This window comes from Rhagoletis pomonella, unplaced genomic scaffold (assembly GCF_013731165.1).
Source record: "Rhagoletis pomonella isolate Grant_MI unplaced genomic scaffold, Rhpom_1.0 Rhpom_scaffold_00007, whole genome shotgun sequence".
Lineage (NCBI taxonomy): Eukaryota > Metazoa > Arthropoda > Insecta > Diptera > Tephritidae > Rhagoletis > Rhagoletis pomonella.
In genome coordinates this window covers 26,392,162-26,413,408 of record NW_023458561.1, presented here as the reverse complement: position 1 = coordinate 26,413,408, position 21,247 = coordinate 26,392,162, and the positions used below count along the sequence as shown (strand labels likewise).

Sequence of the window (21,247 nt, the reverse complement as noted above, 5' to 3'; positions counted from 1 at the left end):
CATATGTGACCACATACCAAATGAATAAATGTGTTCCCAAAATTCAATAGCGAGAAAAAAATCACAAATAAAAACTGGAAAAGTTCTTGGAAATTTAATTATAAAATCTAACAAAAATGGCAGCAACGTCAACGATCAAGAAGTTCACATTTGCATTTGATGTTATTTGCGCGGTGAGTTGTATTACTTATTACATATTTTAAATATTTAATAGTTCTATAAAATTGTATATTAATAACCATTTGAATTTATACTTTGTTTTTGAAATATTTATGGTTTCACAGAAATAACAAGAGAGTCAGGAAATCAGCACACAAATTCTAAAATTAACAAAAAAAAATCAAAAAGGGAAGATGAAAAATTAAAAAAAAAAATATTTTTTGTGATATTTAGTGAGCACTTGATATCTCTTTTAGTTGTGCCTAGTTTGTTCCTAGTCAGACTTATATGGATACAATGCCATAATGATAATGCAGGAAATTGCATTGAGTTGGCTAGGAAAGATACCCTAGTGGAAAAAGGTAGTGGGGTACCTTTGATTAACTGATATTTTGGACGAGGATTGACCGAAGAATCATATTCGACTCAATCCTGCTTGAAAAGTTGAATTAAATTTAAGTTATAAGTCACATGAAATCTAAAAATATGGATGCCAAACGAACGAGATTAAAAAAAAATCCAAAACACTTTTTAAGAGGGTTTTAAGAGGGTTAAGAGGCCACCTGTCTCAAAAGTTGAATCTCATTTTAAGAATAAGTTACATACATGGACGTCAATAGAAAGAAATATAAAACATCTTTGTTTCGAAGTTATTTTACATGCTTTATTTTGAAAACACTACTTAAAGAGTTGCCACCTGTTTCCAAGTCTTTAAAATTGAATCAGTTTGATTAATAAAGGTCAATCGGAACAGGTTTAAAAAGCTTTTTTCCGAAAATATTTTGAAAAGGGTTGCCACCTTTTTCAAAAGGGATTCAAATTAATGAAATATTGCAATATAGATGTCAAACGAAAGATGCTTAAGAAAGCAGTTTAGAAGCAATGTGCCACCTGTTTCGAAAAATTAAATTGAATATAAGGCGCCTTACGTCTTTACAGCACAGATTGTCCCCAGCTTTCCAAAGCAAATATTTTTGGTATCTGCTTTTTACTAGACAAATTTTTAAAAAGAAATTAACACCTGCGGTGACGAGAATATAAATAGGGAAAAGGCATTTTAGGAATTTTCGGTTACTTTTCTTTGTTTAAAAAATATCTATTATTTTTTAGGAAAATATAGCTTAAAAAACCTGTAAATGAAAATTTCAAACTTTGTAGAACATTTATAAAACTTCGAGGAATTACAACAAATGTTGATCAAAAATTTCAATTTTTTGTTCGCGCATTTTTGTTCCATTCAGTTATGTTCGACAATTCCACTACACTAAAATTTAATGAGCTACAACACTGCATACTCAGAATGTTTCTGAGAAATCTAATTAAAAAACTAACAATTTTGATGAAAACCCGCGTTTAGAAAGACGGCTTTACCAGTTGCTTGAAGGGTAATCGTAATTGCAGTAAAACAAATTAACTGCGCATTAAAAAAAAAAATTGTTCTTTATGTATCTCAAATTTGTATGCAAACATCTTTCACTTGTGTGCTTAACTGAACAATCCAGATTGATTTGCTCAAAATGTGAACCAGTAATTTTACAATGTAAATTGATTTTTGCAAATACTACGACAATCTGTCAATGGAGTCAGTGACCATCAGTGAGCAAGGACCCTTCAAGGTTATATTTAAAATACATTTTTAATGCCCATTGTATGTATGTATGTATGTGGATACGAGCAGTATACATACAAATAATATAAAAAGGTATTATGTACGGAAAAATTATACATTTGTGCTTACATACTGATATCTGCTGGATTTTTAAAGTGGGACGTACCAATTACTGAAAAGCTAGCTTTCCAAAATGAGTAATGAAGTCAATAAATCATTTCGATGATACAAACATAACAGGGCACGATGGCCGAAATTGGATTTTTTTTTGGCAAAAATGCAAAATTTTTATAGCAACATATTCTTGATATCAGTTATTTTTATAATAGTACATATGTCAACTAAGAAAATTTCCAAATAGTTTTCATAATCATGTGTATGATTGCCAGAATTTGTGCAAAATTATAAGTCAATTGTGATGAGCTTGTGAAAGGTTGCGTTAATATAAATAAAGAAAATTAGATATGGAAAATAAAAGTCAAGGTATTTCTAATAAGAATTGGTTAATGTGCATATTGTGTGTGTTTGCTTGTTGTTATTTAATCTGTTTAAAAATTTATAAGATCCGACCCGTTCGTTGGATTACAGAAAATGAGGTGTCAAATGAATGTGCTTGGCCTATAGATGTCCTATAATGTATTATTTTTTTTTTTAGTAGGGCTGCCACCAATTTAAAGATTATTATATCTTCACAGTTAGTTGGACTAAAACTGAGATACAAAGTGAAATGATACGGTCTCGGGATGTGCACTAAGCTTTTATTTTTTTTAGTGGGGTTGCCACCTTTCTAAAAATTACTACCTTACGTATAGCATTTTTTTAATGAAATCAGTTCATCCAATTAAAAAAAATGAGGTGTCAAGAGTTTAGGCTATAGATGTGCAATAAATTTTTATTTTTTCGTAAGGGTTGCCACATGTTTGAAAAGTCGAAACGAAAGAGTGCTAAGAAATTGTTAGTTTGAATATTTAAGCTATTTTTGAGGTGCTTGAAGGAGATTGGTTTCAATCGAAATACTACGTTTGAAAGGCTTTATGCAGAACTATATACAGGGCCGGTTACTCAATGTCTGGTTAACACTAATCTCCGGTTAAACATAGTTATCGACGTTACCGACTCCCTGTTATATGCATGGAGTCGAAGTCGTCGATAACGATGTTTAACCGCCGATTAGTGTTAACCAGACATTGAGTAACCGGCCCTTAGTTGGGTTGCCACATGCTTTTAAGTTATTGAAATATGTATCATAATATGGGGGCCAGACAAAAGGGGTTTAAGCAATTTTTAAAAAAGTTTTGAATCGTTCAAAAGCAAGGTTTTATATATGGGGAGAGGGGAAGGCGTGGCGTACAGGTTATCTGATCGGCCCAAAAGTTTTACCATAACTTGCTAATAGCATGAAAAACATATGTACCAAGTTTGAAAATGATAACTATCTTTTTAGAATTAATGCCAAAAAAAATTAAATTCCGTCCAGTGTGTAAGGTAAAGGCGCATTCATCGTTTTAGTTCAGAACTTTTCTTCCATGGGGTTGTTGTTGTTGCGTTTCATGATCATCTCGAAGAATCCCGTTGTAGTATTTTTGTAGCGTTGCTATCTCTCAGCTGGCAGTTTTGACGAAATGAATAAATATACTTACGTGCATACATACATACCTACATATGTGCAAACCTACATGCCTATATACATAAATAAATATGTATGTGCAAAGATAATGTGAATCATCACTTTCACTCTGGCGTTTTGTTTGTAAAAAAGAAGCAACATAAAACTAAAAAAAATTTTTATATATACATATGTACATATCGTCAACAGAAATGCAAAAAGGCGTAACAACATCGTAGATGAAATGGAAAAAGACGTGAGTAATATTTTAATTTTGTTTTTTCATAAAATGATGTGGGGAATTGCAATTTGATAAAATCCTTCATATAAATCAAAAAGTGAATTTCGAATTTTTGTATTAGTTATGACATTTTGCATTACAACGATGATGTTCTTTACGTCTTTTTGCTTTTCAGGTGAAGATATGTACTTAAATATTTAAATCTTTCTATACTTTTTTGAATCGATAACAATAATTACGTATGTATGTATATTTGAAGACAATTTATACATAAAATATATATAAGGTGATATCTATGTAGATATATAAAACGCGTTCGCCCGATTTTCAAACATGCGATGTCAAATTAAAGCGCTTGGTCTAGTTTTTGTTTTTCGAAAAGAGTTGCCACCTGTTGAACAATCAAACTCAAATTATTAAAAAAAAGAACTAAAAATAGAAACAAAGTTTTGCCCGTAGTCATAATTTGATTGACATGGAATTTTCTATATAGTTATATATGTATGTATATGTTTATCTTTGGTTTCTAGTACAAATTTGTTTCTTTCTAGCACTTCTACGGCACGCGTTCGTGGATAACCCCGCTCATTATATGTATATTTATTTAAAAAAAGTCATATGCCTAATGCTCACATTTTGTAGTCATCACTAAGCATTCGCAATCAGTTGTCTTCTTTTCCTGTGTGATATTTTTAAACATATTCCCAGCAAAAACTCTGGAATCACTTCTTGTGATAGCGTGTATACCTAAGAAACGAATGCGGAATCGAAAGAAATTGATAAACGCTAACAGTTTCGTCTCCAGAAGGAATTGTGGACTACCGCTGAATCCATCGTAATCCGATTTTAGTGAAATCTATGAAAATGCGATTATTACTGGATGCCAATTGCTACGAACGTATGCATTCTAAGCAGTGATGGAAAAGTGTGTACAATTGTACTTTTTTCATACATTACATTAATACATTCTTCTCGAAAATTTTTTCCAGTATGAACAGAACTTAACGTAGTATTAAAGAAGGTTAATCCCAAAATCAGGCATGGAAGATTCCCGCCATATTTTAGTACTGTTAAAAAGATGTAATGTGATGTGAAATGTGTAACAAAGATACATACTAGTTGTTTAGGTACATTCTTCAGCTTTTAGGTACAATTTTTTTCTCAAATTTTGTTACAATTTGAAGATTTGATTTTCCATCCCTGACTGGAAAGTATATGCTACGTTTGTAGCTATTCGGCTTTAGTTATGGCACTTTCGTATGTTTCACAAAAAATCGGACTACGATGGATTCAGTGAGAGCCCTGGGCATGTCTACGTAATACCTTCAACCACACTAACTCGCATGGGCGATTCCACATTTTTTTTTGGGCTGGAAATGTATTCTAGAAGGTATTACTTTATAATGCATAGACTGCATTTCGCTTCTTTAACCCATTACCAGGAATGTGAAGTCGACTGCAAGCCATTACCGCCAATGACATGGCCATATAAAAGTCATGCCTTCTAGAAGCGAAACGGGCACCGCTTCTCTAAGTCCACATTTATTTCCGAGGTAATCGTGTTTTTGGCTGGGTTTGTTAACGCACCTACCGACACAACTTAAGTGGAACTCGCATGTATTTTTAAACAAGTAGCAAACGATTTCTTTTGGCGCGAAATTTTTTTTTTTAATTCCTCGAATATGAGGTACATACATACATACCTATGTTCTAAATGTTGCTGCATTAGCACTTATCGAACTCCACGAATTTTTGTTTTACAGAACTTCTTAGCCGCTACTTAAATATTTGTACCCACTTATGTACATACATACATACATACACGTATGTTAGCATCTGCCTTTAAGTGAAAATTTACAAAACATGTGTTTTCCATTCATAGACAATTGGTCGTAAATTATTCAGTTTATTTCGTTTTGATTATTGTAAACACATTGAGTGTGTGAATTACAATTCGATTTCAAATGGGTGTGACCGCTTTTTTTGGCCTTTGATTTCCATAACATACATATGTATGGTGGTGTGTAAATATTATTTTCTTTTTCTGCAAAATTTCTTGAGAAAATAATCTCATAATAATTTATGGAAACTTCCTGAAGTGAATTCGTCTTCGAAATGTTTGTAATTAATTTTAGAAAAATTCTAAATACATACTAGCATATCTCAATGCTATAGTTAATTGCTTTTGCTTAAGAATTCCGCATAAATATTTAATTTACTCAGTATATATATCCATATTTTATCCGACAATTTTATTATGGAAAACACAAAAAAACTTGATGTTTTCAACTAGTAAAATTGAGTGTGTGTGTGCGGAATCCAGAAAATACAAGTATTTCAATAACGTTGTGGTTCCAAATAATACAAAGTAAAATAAATCAGTGTCATTTTATGATACATATTAAACAAATTTAATAAACGTGACAATGAACAAAGCAACAAAGCGAAAATTCCGTGCATTGTTATTTATCTCCGAAAAATGCAGGCTAGTGTCATTTTTGAAGACTCGCCTTACCTGACATGCGTGCTTATTTCACTTGAAATATGATGACAGACGGCAGAAGTGTTTCACGAGCTGAATTTTCTTCAAAAGTTGTCGTTTCTGATCTGATTTTCAGGAGCCTAGCAAATCTAGCCCTAATTTTAGTTGTACCTGGAAAAAGTTTCGGACAGGACAAAAAAGGTACCATGCTGTTCAAAAAAATATTCTCATGAAAATAAGGAAATGTTCTATCTCAAAATTTGATAGGAAATATTTTGAATTATTCTGTCACTGACGTACAAATGGACAAATGTACCAAAATAGAAAATGTGGTCATAATTTATTGGAACTTTACTCCTACAATGATATCTTCATGGCGATTTCAAATCTTAAATCGGTTTTTGTACTAATTACCGTGTTTAAATATCGGTTACCAATTTTGAGAAATGCGGATGGTCATGTCCGTTTTTTTATTATGGTAATTTCACAAATCAAACCGGGTACCAATTTCGAAACGTCCGAAGTTTTAGTACCGGTTAGCAATTTCGTAAAAAGCGAAGTGGCCACACCCATTTTTTTTTATAGTAATTTCAAAAAATAATCCTGGTGCCGATTTTGAAAAGTCCCAAGTTTTAGTACCGGTTACCAATTTCGTAAAAAGCAAAATAAAACAAGTGGTCATGATTTATTGAAACTTTACGCTACAATGATTTCTTCATGGTGATTTCAGAAATGCAATAAATGCTTTTGTACTGGTTACTAATTAAAAACAAAAACGGGTTTTAGTATCGGTTACCAATTTTAAGAAAAGCGGAGGTCACGACCATTGTTTTAGTAATGGTAATTTAAAAAATTAAATCGGGGTTTTTACCGGTTAACAATTTCGAAAAGTTCGATGTTTAGTACCGGTTACCGATGTCGTAAAAAGCGGAGTGGCCCCGCTCATGTTTTTTAATACATTAAGAACAAAAAAGAATTTAATAATTTATAAACAAATATACACTTTTTGTTCATATTAAATACTAAAGTACTTTTTCAAGCAATATAAATAATGAAAAATATTTCTTCAGAGTCTTCCTTAGAGCTGTATACCAAGCCTAAATAAGGAAGTTTCTAAAAAATTTCAGTTTTAATATACATAATAAAAGAAGATATTAAAATATAAATATTATAACAGTGAAAAGTTGACTTAATGCGCGAGACCACTCCGGTACTAAAAATTTATACTTTTCGAAATTGGTAACCGGTACAAAAAACCGAGTTCATTTTTGAAATTTCCATAATAAAAAAATGGGCATTACCCCAGCGCTTTTCTCATAATTGGTAATCGGTATCTACTAAGAATCCGGTGTTTTCAAAATTGGTAACAGGTACGAAAAGCCGATTTAATTTTTGAAATCACCTGGAAATAATCCTTGCGGGAAGAATTCATACTGATTGGATCATAAGCCTGCTGAAATCCAGAACTCTAATAGCGGGTGGCTGGCTGCCATCAAGGAGAAGTCTTATCGCCCCTACAATGGACATTGGAAAAGCTAAATGGCAATGGATTCAAATCATATGGATATGCAGACCTAGTCATCTACGTTGTTGGCTGGCATGAAGACACTATTTGCTCCAGAGGGATTGTCAGTAAACCTACTGAAGTTCACCGTTGTTCCATTTACCAAAAGAGGGAAAGTCAACTTGACTAGACCCACCTTGGCAGGGACAGAAATAGAGTTCTCAGAAGAGGTTAAGTATCTAGAGGTAACTCTGGACAAAAGGCTCAATTGGAACTCAGGCGTTTTCTGCCTGCCGGGTGCTTCATGGTAAAACTTGTGGAATATCACCCAAATTACCGTATCGATATTTCAGTTTGGTCGTCAAACCCGTAGTCACATATGCGGCACTGGCCTGGCTTAAAGCAAAGCTACAGAGCTTGGTCTCCATGACCATGACAGGAGCTATGCGCATCTGTCCAATGGATGCCCTTGTGCGATTACAGGCATTCCTTCTCTGAAATGTCGTGTCCAATTAGTAACTTCCACAATAGAAAATGCTGACAGGGATATTACATACGTAGAGATACATGTATGTATGTATTTTATTTAAAACTAAATTTGTGTCGACTGCCTACATAATGCATTATACGGCTCATTAATATTGACTCCATCACTTTCAGTCTAACCTAGTCTAATCTTGCTACTATTTACATACAAATAGTAGAATTCATAGAGAATCGTAAATTTTTTTTGTTTTTGTTCAATTCATTGCCAATAAAATATTAATCAAAACACCTTACACTTCTAAATATGTATCTATGTATGCTTGCATGTATGTAGTTGCGAATTTAAGATGGCAGGTGTCGTTTTTATTAATACACGATTACGCCAATCAGATTTATATATGTATGTACATATGTTTGTTGCAGAGTTAAATGTTTAAAATATGTAAAGGTGAATAAATTTTTGCAAGTTTGGCTATTTCTAAAATGCTTATCTTTCGCATATAAAATGCTTAAGAAGTAAAAAAATTAGAAGTTTTATGGTGCCTTTTACTTTTTTATTTTAACTTTTTCGCATCGAAGCAATTGTGACATTTCTTTTTTTTTCACAGCAATCACTATTATAGTTGTCTATTAAATCATTTTTGCGATTTTTTTATTCGTTTAAGAAACAATTTATGTACTTAAATATCTCATACTTGTGTACTTCAGATTACTATTATACGTCACTAATGATACCAATTGTCAGCCTTAAATAAGTAGGTACATATGTATGGGTGTATATACAGTATCGGTCATATCTACAGCACGCCATTTCCAAGTGATATTGTGTGCCCCTTATGTTTATTTATTTATTTTTAAGAATTTTTAATTAAAATTTAGTTCATTCTCAGACAAAGCCAATATATACCCAAGTTCAACAATTTGTAAAAAACTACAAAAAAGTGTAACAAATTTTCACCTAAATTTGAAACTTTTTTCCCGGAAGTGTTAGAATTTTTTTGAGTACACAGCCCCTGCAATTTTAGTCTAATAATGTGAAAATTTCAAGTGGCTACGAATTACCGTTAATTTTTTAGAATTTTTTTTGTCGCATTGGCTTCCATATAATGAATAAACTCAATTTAGTTGTATATGGAAGAAATCCGCAACACCTTTGGCGAAAAAAATTCTAAAAAATCAACGGTAACTTTTAGCCACTTAAAACTTGCACATTATCAGACTAAAATTGATTGGGCTATAAAACTGTGTATTCAGAAAAATTCAAACACTTCCGAGAAAAAAGTTTGAAGTTTAGGTGAAAATTTGTTGCACTTGTTTGTAGTTTTCTACAAATTTTTAAACTTGGGTTTATATGGCTTTTGTTAGAGAAAGAACTGTATTTTAATTGAAAATTCTTAAAAATAAATAAATAAACATAAGTGGCACCCAATATCACTTTGAAATGGCGTGCTATAGATATGACCGATACTGTATGTATGTGGCGAAATAATTTCTCACTTAAAGCTTAGTTGTCATTAGTTGCGTGTCCAATTTAAACTGATGAGAAAATACACATACTTATAAGTACCTAAATATAATATGTGTTTATTCGTTGTGTAGTCAGTGGTTGACGCCCAAAGCTATATGAACCCAAAAATATAAACGTGATTATTAGCGAAAATGATAACTTTTATCAACGAAATTGCATGCATACATACATGGCGGCCAAAGCATACGGAAATGTACGGAAAATTCAGAAGGGCTGACCAATACATGTTTTTATGGTAAGGACTGTGTTTCTTTTGGTTAAGTTTACTAAATAGCTTATATATATGTTAACACAATTCAATGCCAAAACCTCTGGGATAAAAACGAAGATGACAAAATTTTTAAAATAATATCTAGTTGCAAATCCGTTATTATCAAGGCAAGCTTTGTATTGGAGAGGCATTGGCATTGGCATTGGCGTTGGCTTTCAACTTTTCAAATATTTCTAATGGTTACATATTAAATATATGATTTGTAGGCAGTTTCGAAAAAAAAATGTAGAAATGAAATTTTTGAATATTTCAAAATGCAATAAGGCGACTCAGTATCATTCTTTAAGAAATCTGTAGGACCAGTATTGCTCAAGTAAACATTTGGTACAAAATAGATGGAATATAGTTCCATATGCTTTGGCCACTACTGTATTTGCCTAAATTGTGGTTGAGTTAGCGACCAGCATATGTATTTGGAGCAATTTGTTCACAGTTCCGATAACTGTATGTATACATTTGCTTTTGGAAAGAAAGTGAACTACATACTCTTATGGTCAGCTGCTTAAGTTAAGTGACATTTTGACCAGTTTTGGAAATTTTTCTTTTATTTATTTAATGTTTATAATATTTTTTTTTTTATAAAAGTCTAGCACATTACATAACCAGCACCACATTTCAAAATTCTTACAAAAATTATAAAAATTCAATAAACTTTAACAAATACACCCAAAAATTTTTAATTTTTTATGAAAATTTTGTAGAAAAATTTTAGCTATGCTGCTTTGTAGCTTATTAAATCTTAGTATGTGAAAATGCAAATTTTAAAACGCTAGAACAGCGCGTTGATTTTTAATATTTTTTTCTCCCATATATGTAAACCCTTAGCACCGCCAGCAAAAAAAAGTATTAAAAATCAACGTGGTTTTCTAGCGCTTCAAAATTTGAGCTTTAGCATACTAAAATTTGGTGGGTTAAAACATTTTAATAATTTTTTTTTTTTTAATTTTAGGGTTTATTTTTGAAAGTTTCTTGAATTTTTATAATTATTGTAAGAAGTTTGAAATGTGGATTTATGTGGTTCTGGTTATGTAATATGCACGGTTGCCACTTCATCAAAATTTTGTGTACCACATTATCCAAGTAAAAAGGCCCAAAATAACACAGAAGTGTACCATTTTTTGCCGTCCATCAAAAATATACCTATATATTTATATTTTTTTTTTATAATATTAAACGTTAACAAAAATTAAAATATCCTCAATCTGTGTAAAGAAATAAAATTTCTCTACCTATTTGTTTGCATTTGTGCATATGCAGGCAGTGTCAAATGTTAGTGCTCTAATATAATATTCACAATTATTTCCATGAAAAATATTTTTCATTAATTACAGAGCTTACAAAAAATTCGTTGAAAACCTGAAAATTCAATACAATTCTTCTGAATTTGACCTTAAGATGACCTTGGCATGATCTCTAGATAAATTTGAAGAATCAACGGGGGTCCCGTATTCGGATTTCAGATCTCGGGTTAGAAGTTTGGTTCAATATGCAGAACCTTTTTTTTTTGTAAACCTGTGCTACTTATGAAAATATAGTTCATTCTTTAATATAAACCATATAGATCAAAGCTTCACACTTTATATAAAGTTCATAACAATTCGAAAAATTTTATCAAAATATAGGAAAACGCGCAACACTCTCCAGAAAAAAATTCTAAAAAATCAACGGTAACTTTAAGCGACTAGAAACTTGCAAATTCTGAAAAAAATAAAAATTTTGAAATTTTCATAAATTTTTTTTTAATTTTTTTGAACTTTATATAAAGTATGAAACCTTGATATATAGCATTTCGCCATTTTCAAATTAAACGAAAGCTTTTACAGATAAAGCGAAACCTTTTTCAAATTAAATGAAACCTTTTTTCATATTCAGTGAAATATTCTTAAAAGGAAGTTTCATTTAATTTGAAAAAGGTTTCGCTTCGAAAATTTTTTTAAAATAAATTAATTGTGAATATTATATTAAAACAAGGTGTGCACTAACATTTGACACTGACTGTACATATGTACATATGTATTACAGTGAACATTGCACGCATGCACATATTCACAGCGAAAATTTAGAGATAAGTATGGCGATAACAATTAACAGAACAGCTGCAGCTCTCGCCAACGCCAAACGGATAGCCATAGTTGCTTCAAAAAGGCCGGGAACAAACAAAAAAGGTCCGAAGGCCCAAACGAAGAAAAAAGGCTCTTATTTGGTACAATTGTACCAAAGGGGCAACCGTGGTAATGTGCTAGACTTTTATAAAAAAAATGATAAACATTAAATGGATAAAAGAAAAATGACTTTTAGTGAAATCCACAGCTAAAAACTTTTTTAATGTTTTAACCCGTTAACTACTGTCTTCCACCAACCTCTTCAAATAAGGGTCAAAAACACTTATTAGGGAAGGAAGGCCTTAGAGGGCTTGTTGGTATTGGTTGGTTTGTATGTATGTATCTATATTGGAACGAAATTTCGTCATTCCTACCTTCACGCGCTGTATTTGGTATCATTTAAGTAAAGTGGCATTAGAATGACAATAACCAGCCGACATTAATTGTATTATTGATAAAGTGGAGCTGGCTTTATTTAATAATTGTACAAATATCTCCGAGAAAATAATAGCTATATACATATATACAATGTCATAGTAACATATGTAGAACATCAGTTACATTGTAAAATCTATAGATTCGTTCATATATACATAATGTATATATGTAGGTAATTTTTACAAAGTTAAAGTTACGACCGGTCGCGACCTTGGCTAAAAGCTTGATAGCCACTTTTATCACAGTAATTCTACGCAGCCATTCTATGTACCACTCATACATTGTATTTGTTTTCGTGTTGCCAAGTCGCACGCACTGTGACACACCATAGCTCGCTCTTCTATTTGGACGTCCATACATACTCTTTTAGTATTTTACTGGAGCCTGTATGGCGGCAATTTAAACGCCGCAATATACATACAATATCCTACCACCCATGCTGCTCAACTACTAAAGTGTTTCCAGATACGCAAATAGTATAGAAAATCAGGTCAATAAAACACGTGTGGACATTTATTTACATACATACTACAGCTAACAACTTCATACGCAGACGTGTACCTAAAAACATACATACATACATTTGTATGTAGTTTATATGTATGACTAAAGTCTGTTGTGCTTGGTTTACCAATGAGTCAGTTAACTGTTTGCTTACCAACTTTCTTTCAACGCTTTTCTCTTGAATGCAGAATATATTTACAATGTAACTTTGTATGGGAATTCTTTGCTTTGCTTTTTGTAATACATATTTAGTTCATTTATGTGTGTATGTATGTTTGTATATAGTCGCATGACGCCACTTTGTCCGACTTAATTGGCGCCTTGGCAAGTAATGCTCTCAACTATTATTTCTATTGTTGTTTTCCCACGCAAAGTTAGTCGTATTAATAAAGTTACTACGTACAGAAGTACCCGTTAGTAAAAAGCTCAACCAGTCAGAAAAAAATCCCAGTTGGTGGACTAGTATGAGCTTCAGCGATGGCCAACAGTTTGAGAATTTAGAACCACTTGTCCGGTCAGCGACATCTGCCTTTAAAATATCAAATAGAAAAATAAAACGCAAGTACAGTGAAATCTCGACAAAATGAACCTTGATAAAACGAAAAATGCAAAATGTATAACAAAATTTTTGCCGAGACCTCTGAAAATCTTGGTTTTTGCGAAATTTTCCGTTAAAAAAATTTGAGCACGAAAATAGTTACAGCACCGTTGGAAAAAGCCTCTACATATATGTATATTGAAGTCTCGATTCATAAGCCTCTGCATAACGAATACCGAACATGTTGACGATTAGAGTCCCGTTATAAAAAACCAAACTTCACTTATAACGAATTTCTTTCTAAGCATTTGGCCAACCTCTCAACTTCGTCATACCGAAGTTTCGCTGTAATTGCTTTTCTAACAAATGCCGGCAGTCTAAGATCTGCCTGGACGGGCGGTTAAGATTTTTGAACTGAAATCCACACGCTTTCCGAGCTGCTTCGGTAATTAGAGAGTAAAAAAAACACGTTCCTCTCTCACAAGTGTCAAAATTAAAAAAAAAAAAAACACAAATCAGCTGAAAAGCAGTGATTTTATTTGTATTTACCTAATACGGCGAATAAAATTAGCAAAATACCTACATTTTTTGAAACTCTAGTCGTATTTTCCATTTTTGGTTTTTATATAAAATTTGCTTTCGGATGTAAACAAACAACAGCTGTTATGTTAATTTGAATTTGCACATTTGTACTCGGAAAAGTCCGCGCTATTTCGGGCACGAAGAAGAAGACATCCAATAGTGGAATGTATTCGCTATCTGTTACCCATTTTTCTAGCGTGAGGAACGCTTTCTGGGTTGCTTTGTGGAACAAACCTAATGCAAATTATTTCTATTTAAATACAAACTATACATTTTGAAATCTAATTTTATCTGTGTACAAACGTAAATAAATACTTTTGCAATAAAAATTAAATGAAATTTTTAAGGTTACTTGGCCTTTTAAAAAATAAAAGTTAACATGAATAAAAGATAAACACAATTTCGCTGTCCGAGTATTCGAACCCCCTGGAATGGCTCGCTAGTACTTTGCTCTGTTGGCAACTACGACTGTTGAAATGCCACGAGTAAAACTACGTACTTATTCCTTTTACGGGGTATGAATCGGCATTCTACCCCCGTTATGTGGTATGAGGCTACTAGTATTTCTATTAGTAGGTGCTGATGCATAGCCTGAGAATGAACCATTTCGTAGGACATCGCGATTGTGCTGAAAGCTAACTGGTAGAATTCTAATTCCCAACTAGTAGCTTTCCCAACAGAGTATGTACAAATATATATATACATTAGGGTGCCTCTCGAAAATGATTTTTTTTTTGAAATTTCAAGACCCTACCTCCTAATTTTATTTGTTTTTATGAGAAATATTATTTCCTAAATTTCTAAATTTTGTTAAAGGCCATTTAGAGGTCAGAAAACAGGATTTTGTAGATTTATGGGTTTTTGAATGAGTATTTTTGATTCGATTTCAAATATCGAATATGATCTGAGAAGCGGATATATAGGCCTTTAAAACGGTGTATAATAATCTATAGTCGGACTAGGCTTGTTGGGATTTTTTGTCGGGTAAATTTAAAAATGACCCATATTTCTCTTAATTTTTTAAATTTTGACCATCTATAATTGCAACAATTTCAAAATATGGAATACTATCGATAGAAATAGTCATTCAAAAACTCATAAATCTACAAAATCGTATTTTCTGACCTAAATCGACAGGTCGTGACCTCTAAATGACCTTTAAAAAATGTAGAAAAATAGGAAATAACATTTCTCATAAAAACAAATAAAATTAGGGTGTAGGGTCTTGAAATTTTCAAAAAAGCATTTTCGGTGGGCACCCTAGCGATCACTTCTGGAATTCGTCAAAAGATTAGAATATGTCCATATGTGATTGGAGGAATGCTTCCATAAACACAACTTAGGTCCTTCGTGGAAAAATTTTAACAAACATTTTTGATTACTTAACAAAGTTACATATATTTATTCTTTTTTTTATTTACTTATGTAAATGCAATTGTTTAAAGATTGCAATGCTTTAGTTTGCATTTTTATTTTAGTTAAATATGATATCCATAGCAATGACACTAATCAAATTACTCTTTTTTTCTTTCAGCTGCTTGCTTTGGTGCTCATAGCCTTCGGCATTTTTGTGCTATGTTCCTACGATGTAAGTGAAGTCGGTGCCATGGCTGCCTATGCCTACATAGGATTAGGCGTAGCCACAGTTGTAATATTCCTATTGGGGCTATTGGGTGCAGTACGCGAAAGCGTTTGTTGTACAGTGACGGTGAGCGCAAGAGCAAATAAATGAATGCATATCTGCACTTGAGTAAATATTTATTTATACATACTTGTTTACCGAATAATTGAATAAAAGTACATACTATATATCTTTTATTGAAAATGCAAAACGAAGTTTAAAAAACTAACCGCTTAGTCAGCATTGTTATGTACATATTTTTGTGTGAATGTATGTATATATAAAGCTGATATGTATTTATGTACATATGTATCCTTAATTTAAATCAAACAATTTTTCATGTATTCATTCATTTTATATACACAGTTTATTACACTGCTCTGGATTGTGATAATCGCCCAAATAGCTGTCGCATTTCTTTTAATAAAAGGTGAAAGTACTGTAGCTTCGCATCTCTCGAATGCCGTGGACAAGGCGTGGGAGGAAGAGCTGACAAGCCCTGGTGCAATGTCGCAATATGAGAATTGGGTAAGTGACAAGTGTAGCATAAATACAACTATACATAAATATTAAAACATTACAATTTAATGCTTAGAAGAAAATCTGAGAATAAAGCTAAGGATTTAAAGTGCTTAAAGATGCGAAGAAAAATTTTAGTAGCTCCTTCGGTCCTTTATCGATTGCAAGATGCAGGCCCTGCAGATGATCTTTATCGAGTTTTATGAGCCTTCTTCTGCCTAAGGCTGGGCATTCGAAGATTACTTGCTTCATTGTTTCTTTTGGAAAATTAAATTTCCCACATTTTTTGTTTTCTTTCATTTCCAATTTGCAGCGTACTTAAAAAATCATTTCCGAGCAACATACTATAGCAACGATAATTGCATATGCCGTTTTTGGGGATCTCGTAATCTCTTTGACCTGCACATACCACGCGACAATTGTAAACGTTATGTTTAAGGCTACGATTTTACATAAAGATTCAGTACGAAGTCGGTGGCGTAATACCCTCTGTATACACGAACAGCTGCTGATACCCTCTTTACCCGCTTCTCATCAATAAGTTGCCTGATTTCAAATAGACGAATATAACGTCCATAGCGTTGCCAGATGCGTTTACGACCTATGAGTCAATGCTTTCGCGCAATGTTAAAGAGCACTGCCGCTCCTTTTAATAGACACTTTGGTCCTTTGCTATAGCTGCTTGCAGGCTCTGTACCTTTCCGAGTAACGCGAGTCTTTGGCTGCTGAAGGCTGGACACTCGCAAATTATATGCTCCACGGTTTTCTCGTGATAATTACATTTCCTACATTTTCTATCCTCCATTAGACCTAGTTTAGATGCATGTGCTCTTACCAAGTAATGTCTTGTTAGCAATCCTATCAGGAGCCTCGAGTCTGTTCTTCTTGTTGATATAGGAAATTAGAAACTTTTCTGTCGTTTGAATTACACATAATTTCTAAAAGTCTGCAACGCTGATTTTTTTTGCCAAAGGCTCCTCGCTTGGGGGTAATGAGCAGATCTTGTAATCTTTTGATTTCCCCAAGAGAACGCCCTTCTTGGCTAGCTCGTCAGCGCTCCCATTACCTTCCACACACTTTGTGTCTTGGGACCCAATATAGGTGGACAGTTTTAGCCACAGCTAGCCTTCTTATAGCCTCCTTAGAGTCCGCGACGGTGATCGAATTTTGTTTCATATGAAAGTAGAGCCTTAATGGCCGCCTACCCACCTATGTAGTTGTTAATTTGCTCGTTTGTTGGGTTATTTTCATGCAATATCTCTGCCGCTTCCTTTACTGCAAAAACCTCAGCTTGATAGATACTGCAGTGATCTGGTAGCCCAAAGGACCTATGAATTATTGGTTCTGTGAAATATACTGAGCCCCTACTCCTTCGTCCATTTTAGAACCGTCTGTGAAGACGTGCGTTGCGTTCCCTTTCCAAGACCTACTTTGCCTCTGAGACATCCAGAGCCGATTCGTTCCTGGCTAGCTCGTCGGTATTTTTATTGCCATGAATTCTGCTGTGCCCCGTGCAGTGCAACGACATGCCTGTCAGCTAAAGACGTAACGCTCTCCCTGCACTTTTTTTATTAGGCTGGCTGTGATGCTTACAGAGTCAAGTGCCATGACCGCTGCTTGGCTTTCCTAGAAAATAGCAATGCTGGCCCCGGCTAGCTTCGAGGCTAAAATTATATTGCAGGCCTCATTGATGGCAAAGAACTCTGCCTGAAAAACACTATTTTTGAGCCGTCCGCAAAAATCGATACTTCAAAGCGTTCAGTAAAAATAGGCTCCTTCTTGGAGGAAACACCTTGCCAAAGTTTATCTTGAAGAGAAGCGAAGGACAGATTACCACTTTGCCAAGTTGAAGGAACATAGTTGAGCATTATACTTGGTTTGAATATGCTCTCCAGCGATGGAATAACCCACGATTGGGCCTCCTGTCGCATTGCTGGAAAGATCCCGTCCGTTATCGACATTTATGAATGGTGCCGCTACGTTGTTATCTACCGCCAAGACCTGATTTAGGTCACAACCTTAAAAATGGGTACGAAGAAGAAGTCCTAATGTCTCCTTAGAACTATTGGTTCACCTTTCATCTTTAATTTTCAGAAAGGAGGGTTGCTATATTCCTTGAACTTGCACAGGACGAAAGATTGTTCCAACATTTGTTGGATACGAGAGTGTTGTAATGTTTAAAAGTGGCCATTGTTTTATCTACTTGAAGTGATCACTCAAATAAGGTCAAAGAAAATATGGCAAATTGATGGTGATCTCTGTTGGCAAATGGATGCTACCGTACTTGTTTTATTGAGTGGGATGGTTTCAGTTCGAAAATAGTCAAGGAGCGGAGAACATAATGGGCCTCGTGCATAATAAGTGATCTTAAGCTCAGACTCAATTTTTGCACTGATGGAGTGAGCTCAAGCTCAAGAAATTTTACTAAAAATCGAAGCGGAGCTTAAGCTCACTTTTTATGCGTGAGGTCCAATATATCCATTAAGTTGCTGTGCATATCACTCCAAATATCTAACCATGTTGTAAGAATGAAGGGTTAGAGCTCTCTATTTGGAATATTATTTATTTATAAATATTTAAAATTTCCTGGCTTCGTTTATATTAAAAATTTCCTTTATTTTGATCTTTGCCAGTTTGAATGCTGCGGACGCGCCAGTCCCCACGATTACATTGTCAACGATCGCTTGCCGCCCAGCACCTGCTTCAAGCAGAACGACGCAACGAAGAGTGAGAATCTTATTGCCACCGGTTGTCGCATACAGTTTGAGAACTACTGGCTCAGCTTGTTGCGTGTCTTCAATATAATCGCCTGTGTAATGATTGCTTTAGAGGTTAATAATTATAAACAATTTGACATGCAATTTTTGTATTAAAAATAATTTTTCATTTTATTTATATTTTACAGTTAATTGGTAGCGTGGTCTCATGCTGTCTATGCAACAGTATACGCAACGATCATAGGCGTTCTTTTTATTGAAAGGATTCGCGAGAGGAGACAAATTGCTCACTAAACTAACAGCAGCTTTTTATATGTTTTATAAAAACATTTGTATTTTTTTTTTTTAGTTTTAATAAAAAATAGTTGTATGTGATTTTCATAAGTATGAATTATATCTAAGATATAACAAAACTTATTCTAAGCTATCCGATGTGGAAAGTTTGCATTCAAATTTAATGAATACATATTTTCCCAGCAGTCAAGAAGATAAATTTGGTTTATAAATGAAAAAAGCTTGAAATAGGTGGTGATTTTTGGAAATTCATTACTTGCCTTGTTGCCGTTGATGCTAATTCAGATGATTCTAAAGATTAAACTTCAAATTAGGAATGAATTATGTATATTAAAAAAATTATCTAACTGAACATTCAGATTTAATTAAAAAAAAATTGCATAATGAAAACGCGAATTAAAAATTAAGCTGTTTTCAAAAAAAAAATATATATATATAAAATAAAAAATATATATATAACACTATTTATTTGCGCCGCCATTGAAATTGGTCCATCGTCTACCAGGCTATATGATAGAAAAAACTCCAGCATTTCAAAAAGCGTACGTTTAAAGTATTTTAAAGCTCAAAATAGCAATAAAGAAATTTTTACTTTCATTAAAACAACAACCAGTATACTCTCCATATGCGTGTATACATATATATATGTATATGCGAAAGTTGGTGCCTTTGAAGAGCCTCTCCAGATTGCTTTTAAATAAGAAAATTTCGAATCGACTAAAATTGAAATAAAAAATCGATTTTTATGACCTGAAGAAAAATTAGTAATATCGTTATTTTGTGATCTAAAAATCCTTATTTTGCATTTATTTTGAGATATAAGTTTTCGACCGTGAAGGATCATATTTAAATCAGTCATCAGAATGCAAATATTATCGAAAAGAAATGTATCTGAATTGTGATCTAAAAATACTTATGCATTTTTTTAAATTATAACCGTTACTTTGAGATATAAAATTTCGCTTCGGAAGCATCATAGGGCAGTCATTAGAATACAAATATTATCGGAAAAATTTATCTTAACTATTACTATTAAAAATTATCGAAGGAACCACAATTCAAATTAGCGATTACTTGTGGCCCATGAATGCATGCATACAGGAAAATAACCATTACGTACCATGATTTTTATTTTTTAGAGCACTGTAAAATCGTAGGTATTTTTGTGATCCTAATTTCTAAAATAAATATAGCTAGCGAAATTGTTTTCTTTTTTTTTTGTTAATCATTGCACTCTGGTTATTTTACGATCTTTAAAGTACGGTCAGACGTTGCAATGAAAGCAGTTTCTTAACGCAGAAAATTTGAAAATGAAATACCGCTTACCAGTACCAACATTTCGCTTGTGCTGCACTAGGAATTTTACATTCTGTAAAAATGCTGACAAGTCAAGTCGGTGTTGCTGCGTGCAATATGTTTTCGCCAGTCAAAAAATCACCTCATGTAAAGGCAGCTTTAGATTGGCCCGTTTTGCATTAATAACGACGATGAATTTTAATGGCTGTCCGTTTTATTTAAATGAAAGTTTTTAAATTATTCTTAATTGACGATAGCCGATTTAATATATACAGTCAGCGTCAAAAATATGAAATATTTTCCATACCAAAATTTTCTTTTTTTTTTGTTTATAAAAGTAAAAGAAAAAGCCAGCAGAGTATTTTTTTTTAATTCCATATAAAACTAGGGAAAGTTGAAGAAAACCCAAACAATTTTCAAATCGATTTCTTAAAAAAAATTCAGAGTATACAGTTTTGTAGCCCATTATATTTTAATAAGGTGCAATTTTCCAAATAGATTTTGTTCTAACGTTATACGGTAGAAAGTGCGCAATGCCCTTGTAAAAAAAAAAATCAAAAATCAACGGTAATTTTTGGAGACTTGAAACTTACACCTTTGATTTCGATTCAAATTTGTTAATATTGCTTGAATTTTCCCCAATTATATACGGAATCGAAAAAATTGATTCTGCTGGTGTTGGCTGTTGAATGACCTATATTTTTATATAAAAAAATAAGAAAAATTTGGTATGGAAAATATAAATAAATA

At 33.0% G+C, this 21,247-nt stretch overlaps 1 protein-coding gene across 3 annotated transcripts in view; it reads left to right on the top strand.

Annotated features, from left to right (window-relative positions):
- Positions 1-20,824, top strand: part of LOC118742505 (protein late bloomer) — a 27,150-nt gene extending 6,326 nt beyond the window's left edge. For 2 of the 3 annotated variants that reach the window (XM_036474628.1, XM_036474630.1), the window contains exons 2-6: positions 51-173; positions 15,585-15,758; positions 16,038-16,199; positions 18,824-19,021; positions 19,096-20,824. In XM_036474628.1, coding sequence (XP_036330521.1) covers positions 117-173; positions 15,585-15,758; positions 16,038-16,199; positions 18,824-19,021; positions 19,096-19,167 — 663 coding nt within the window. In that variant the 5' untranslated portion in view covers positions 51-116 and the 3' untranslated portion in view covers positions 19,168-20,824. The remainder of the gene's footprint in view (positions 1-50; positions 174-15,584; positions 15,759-16,037; positions 16,200-18,823; positions 19,022-19,095) is intronic. The other variant, XM_036474631.1, reaches the window with a different exon arrangement.
- The last annotated feature ends 423 nt before the right edge of the window (positions 20,825-21,247 follow it).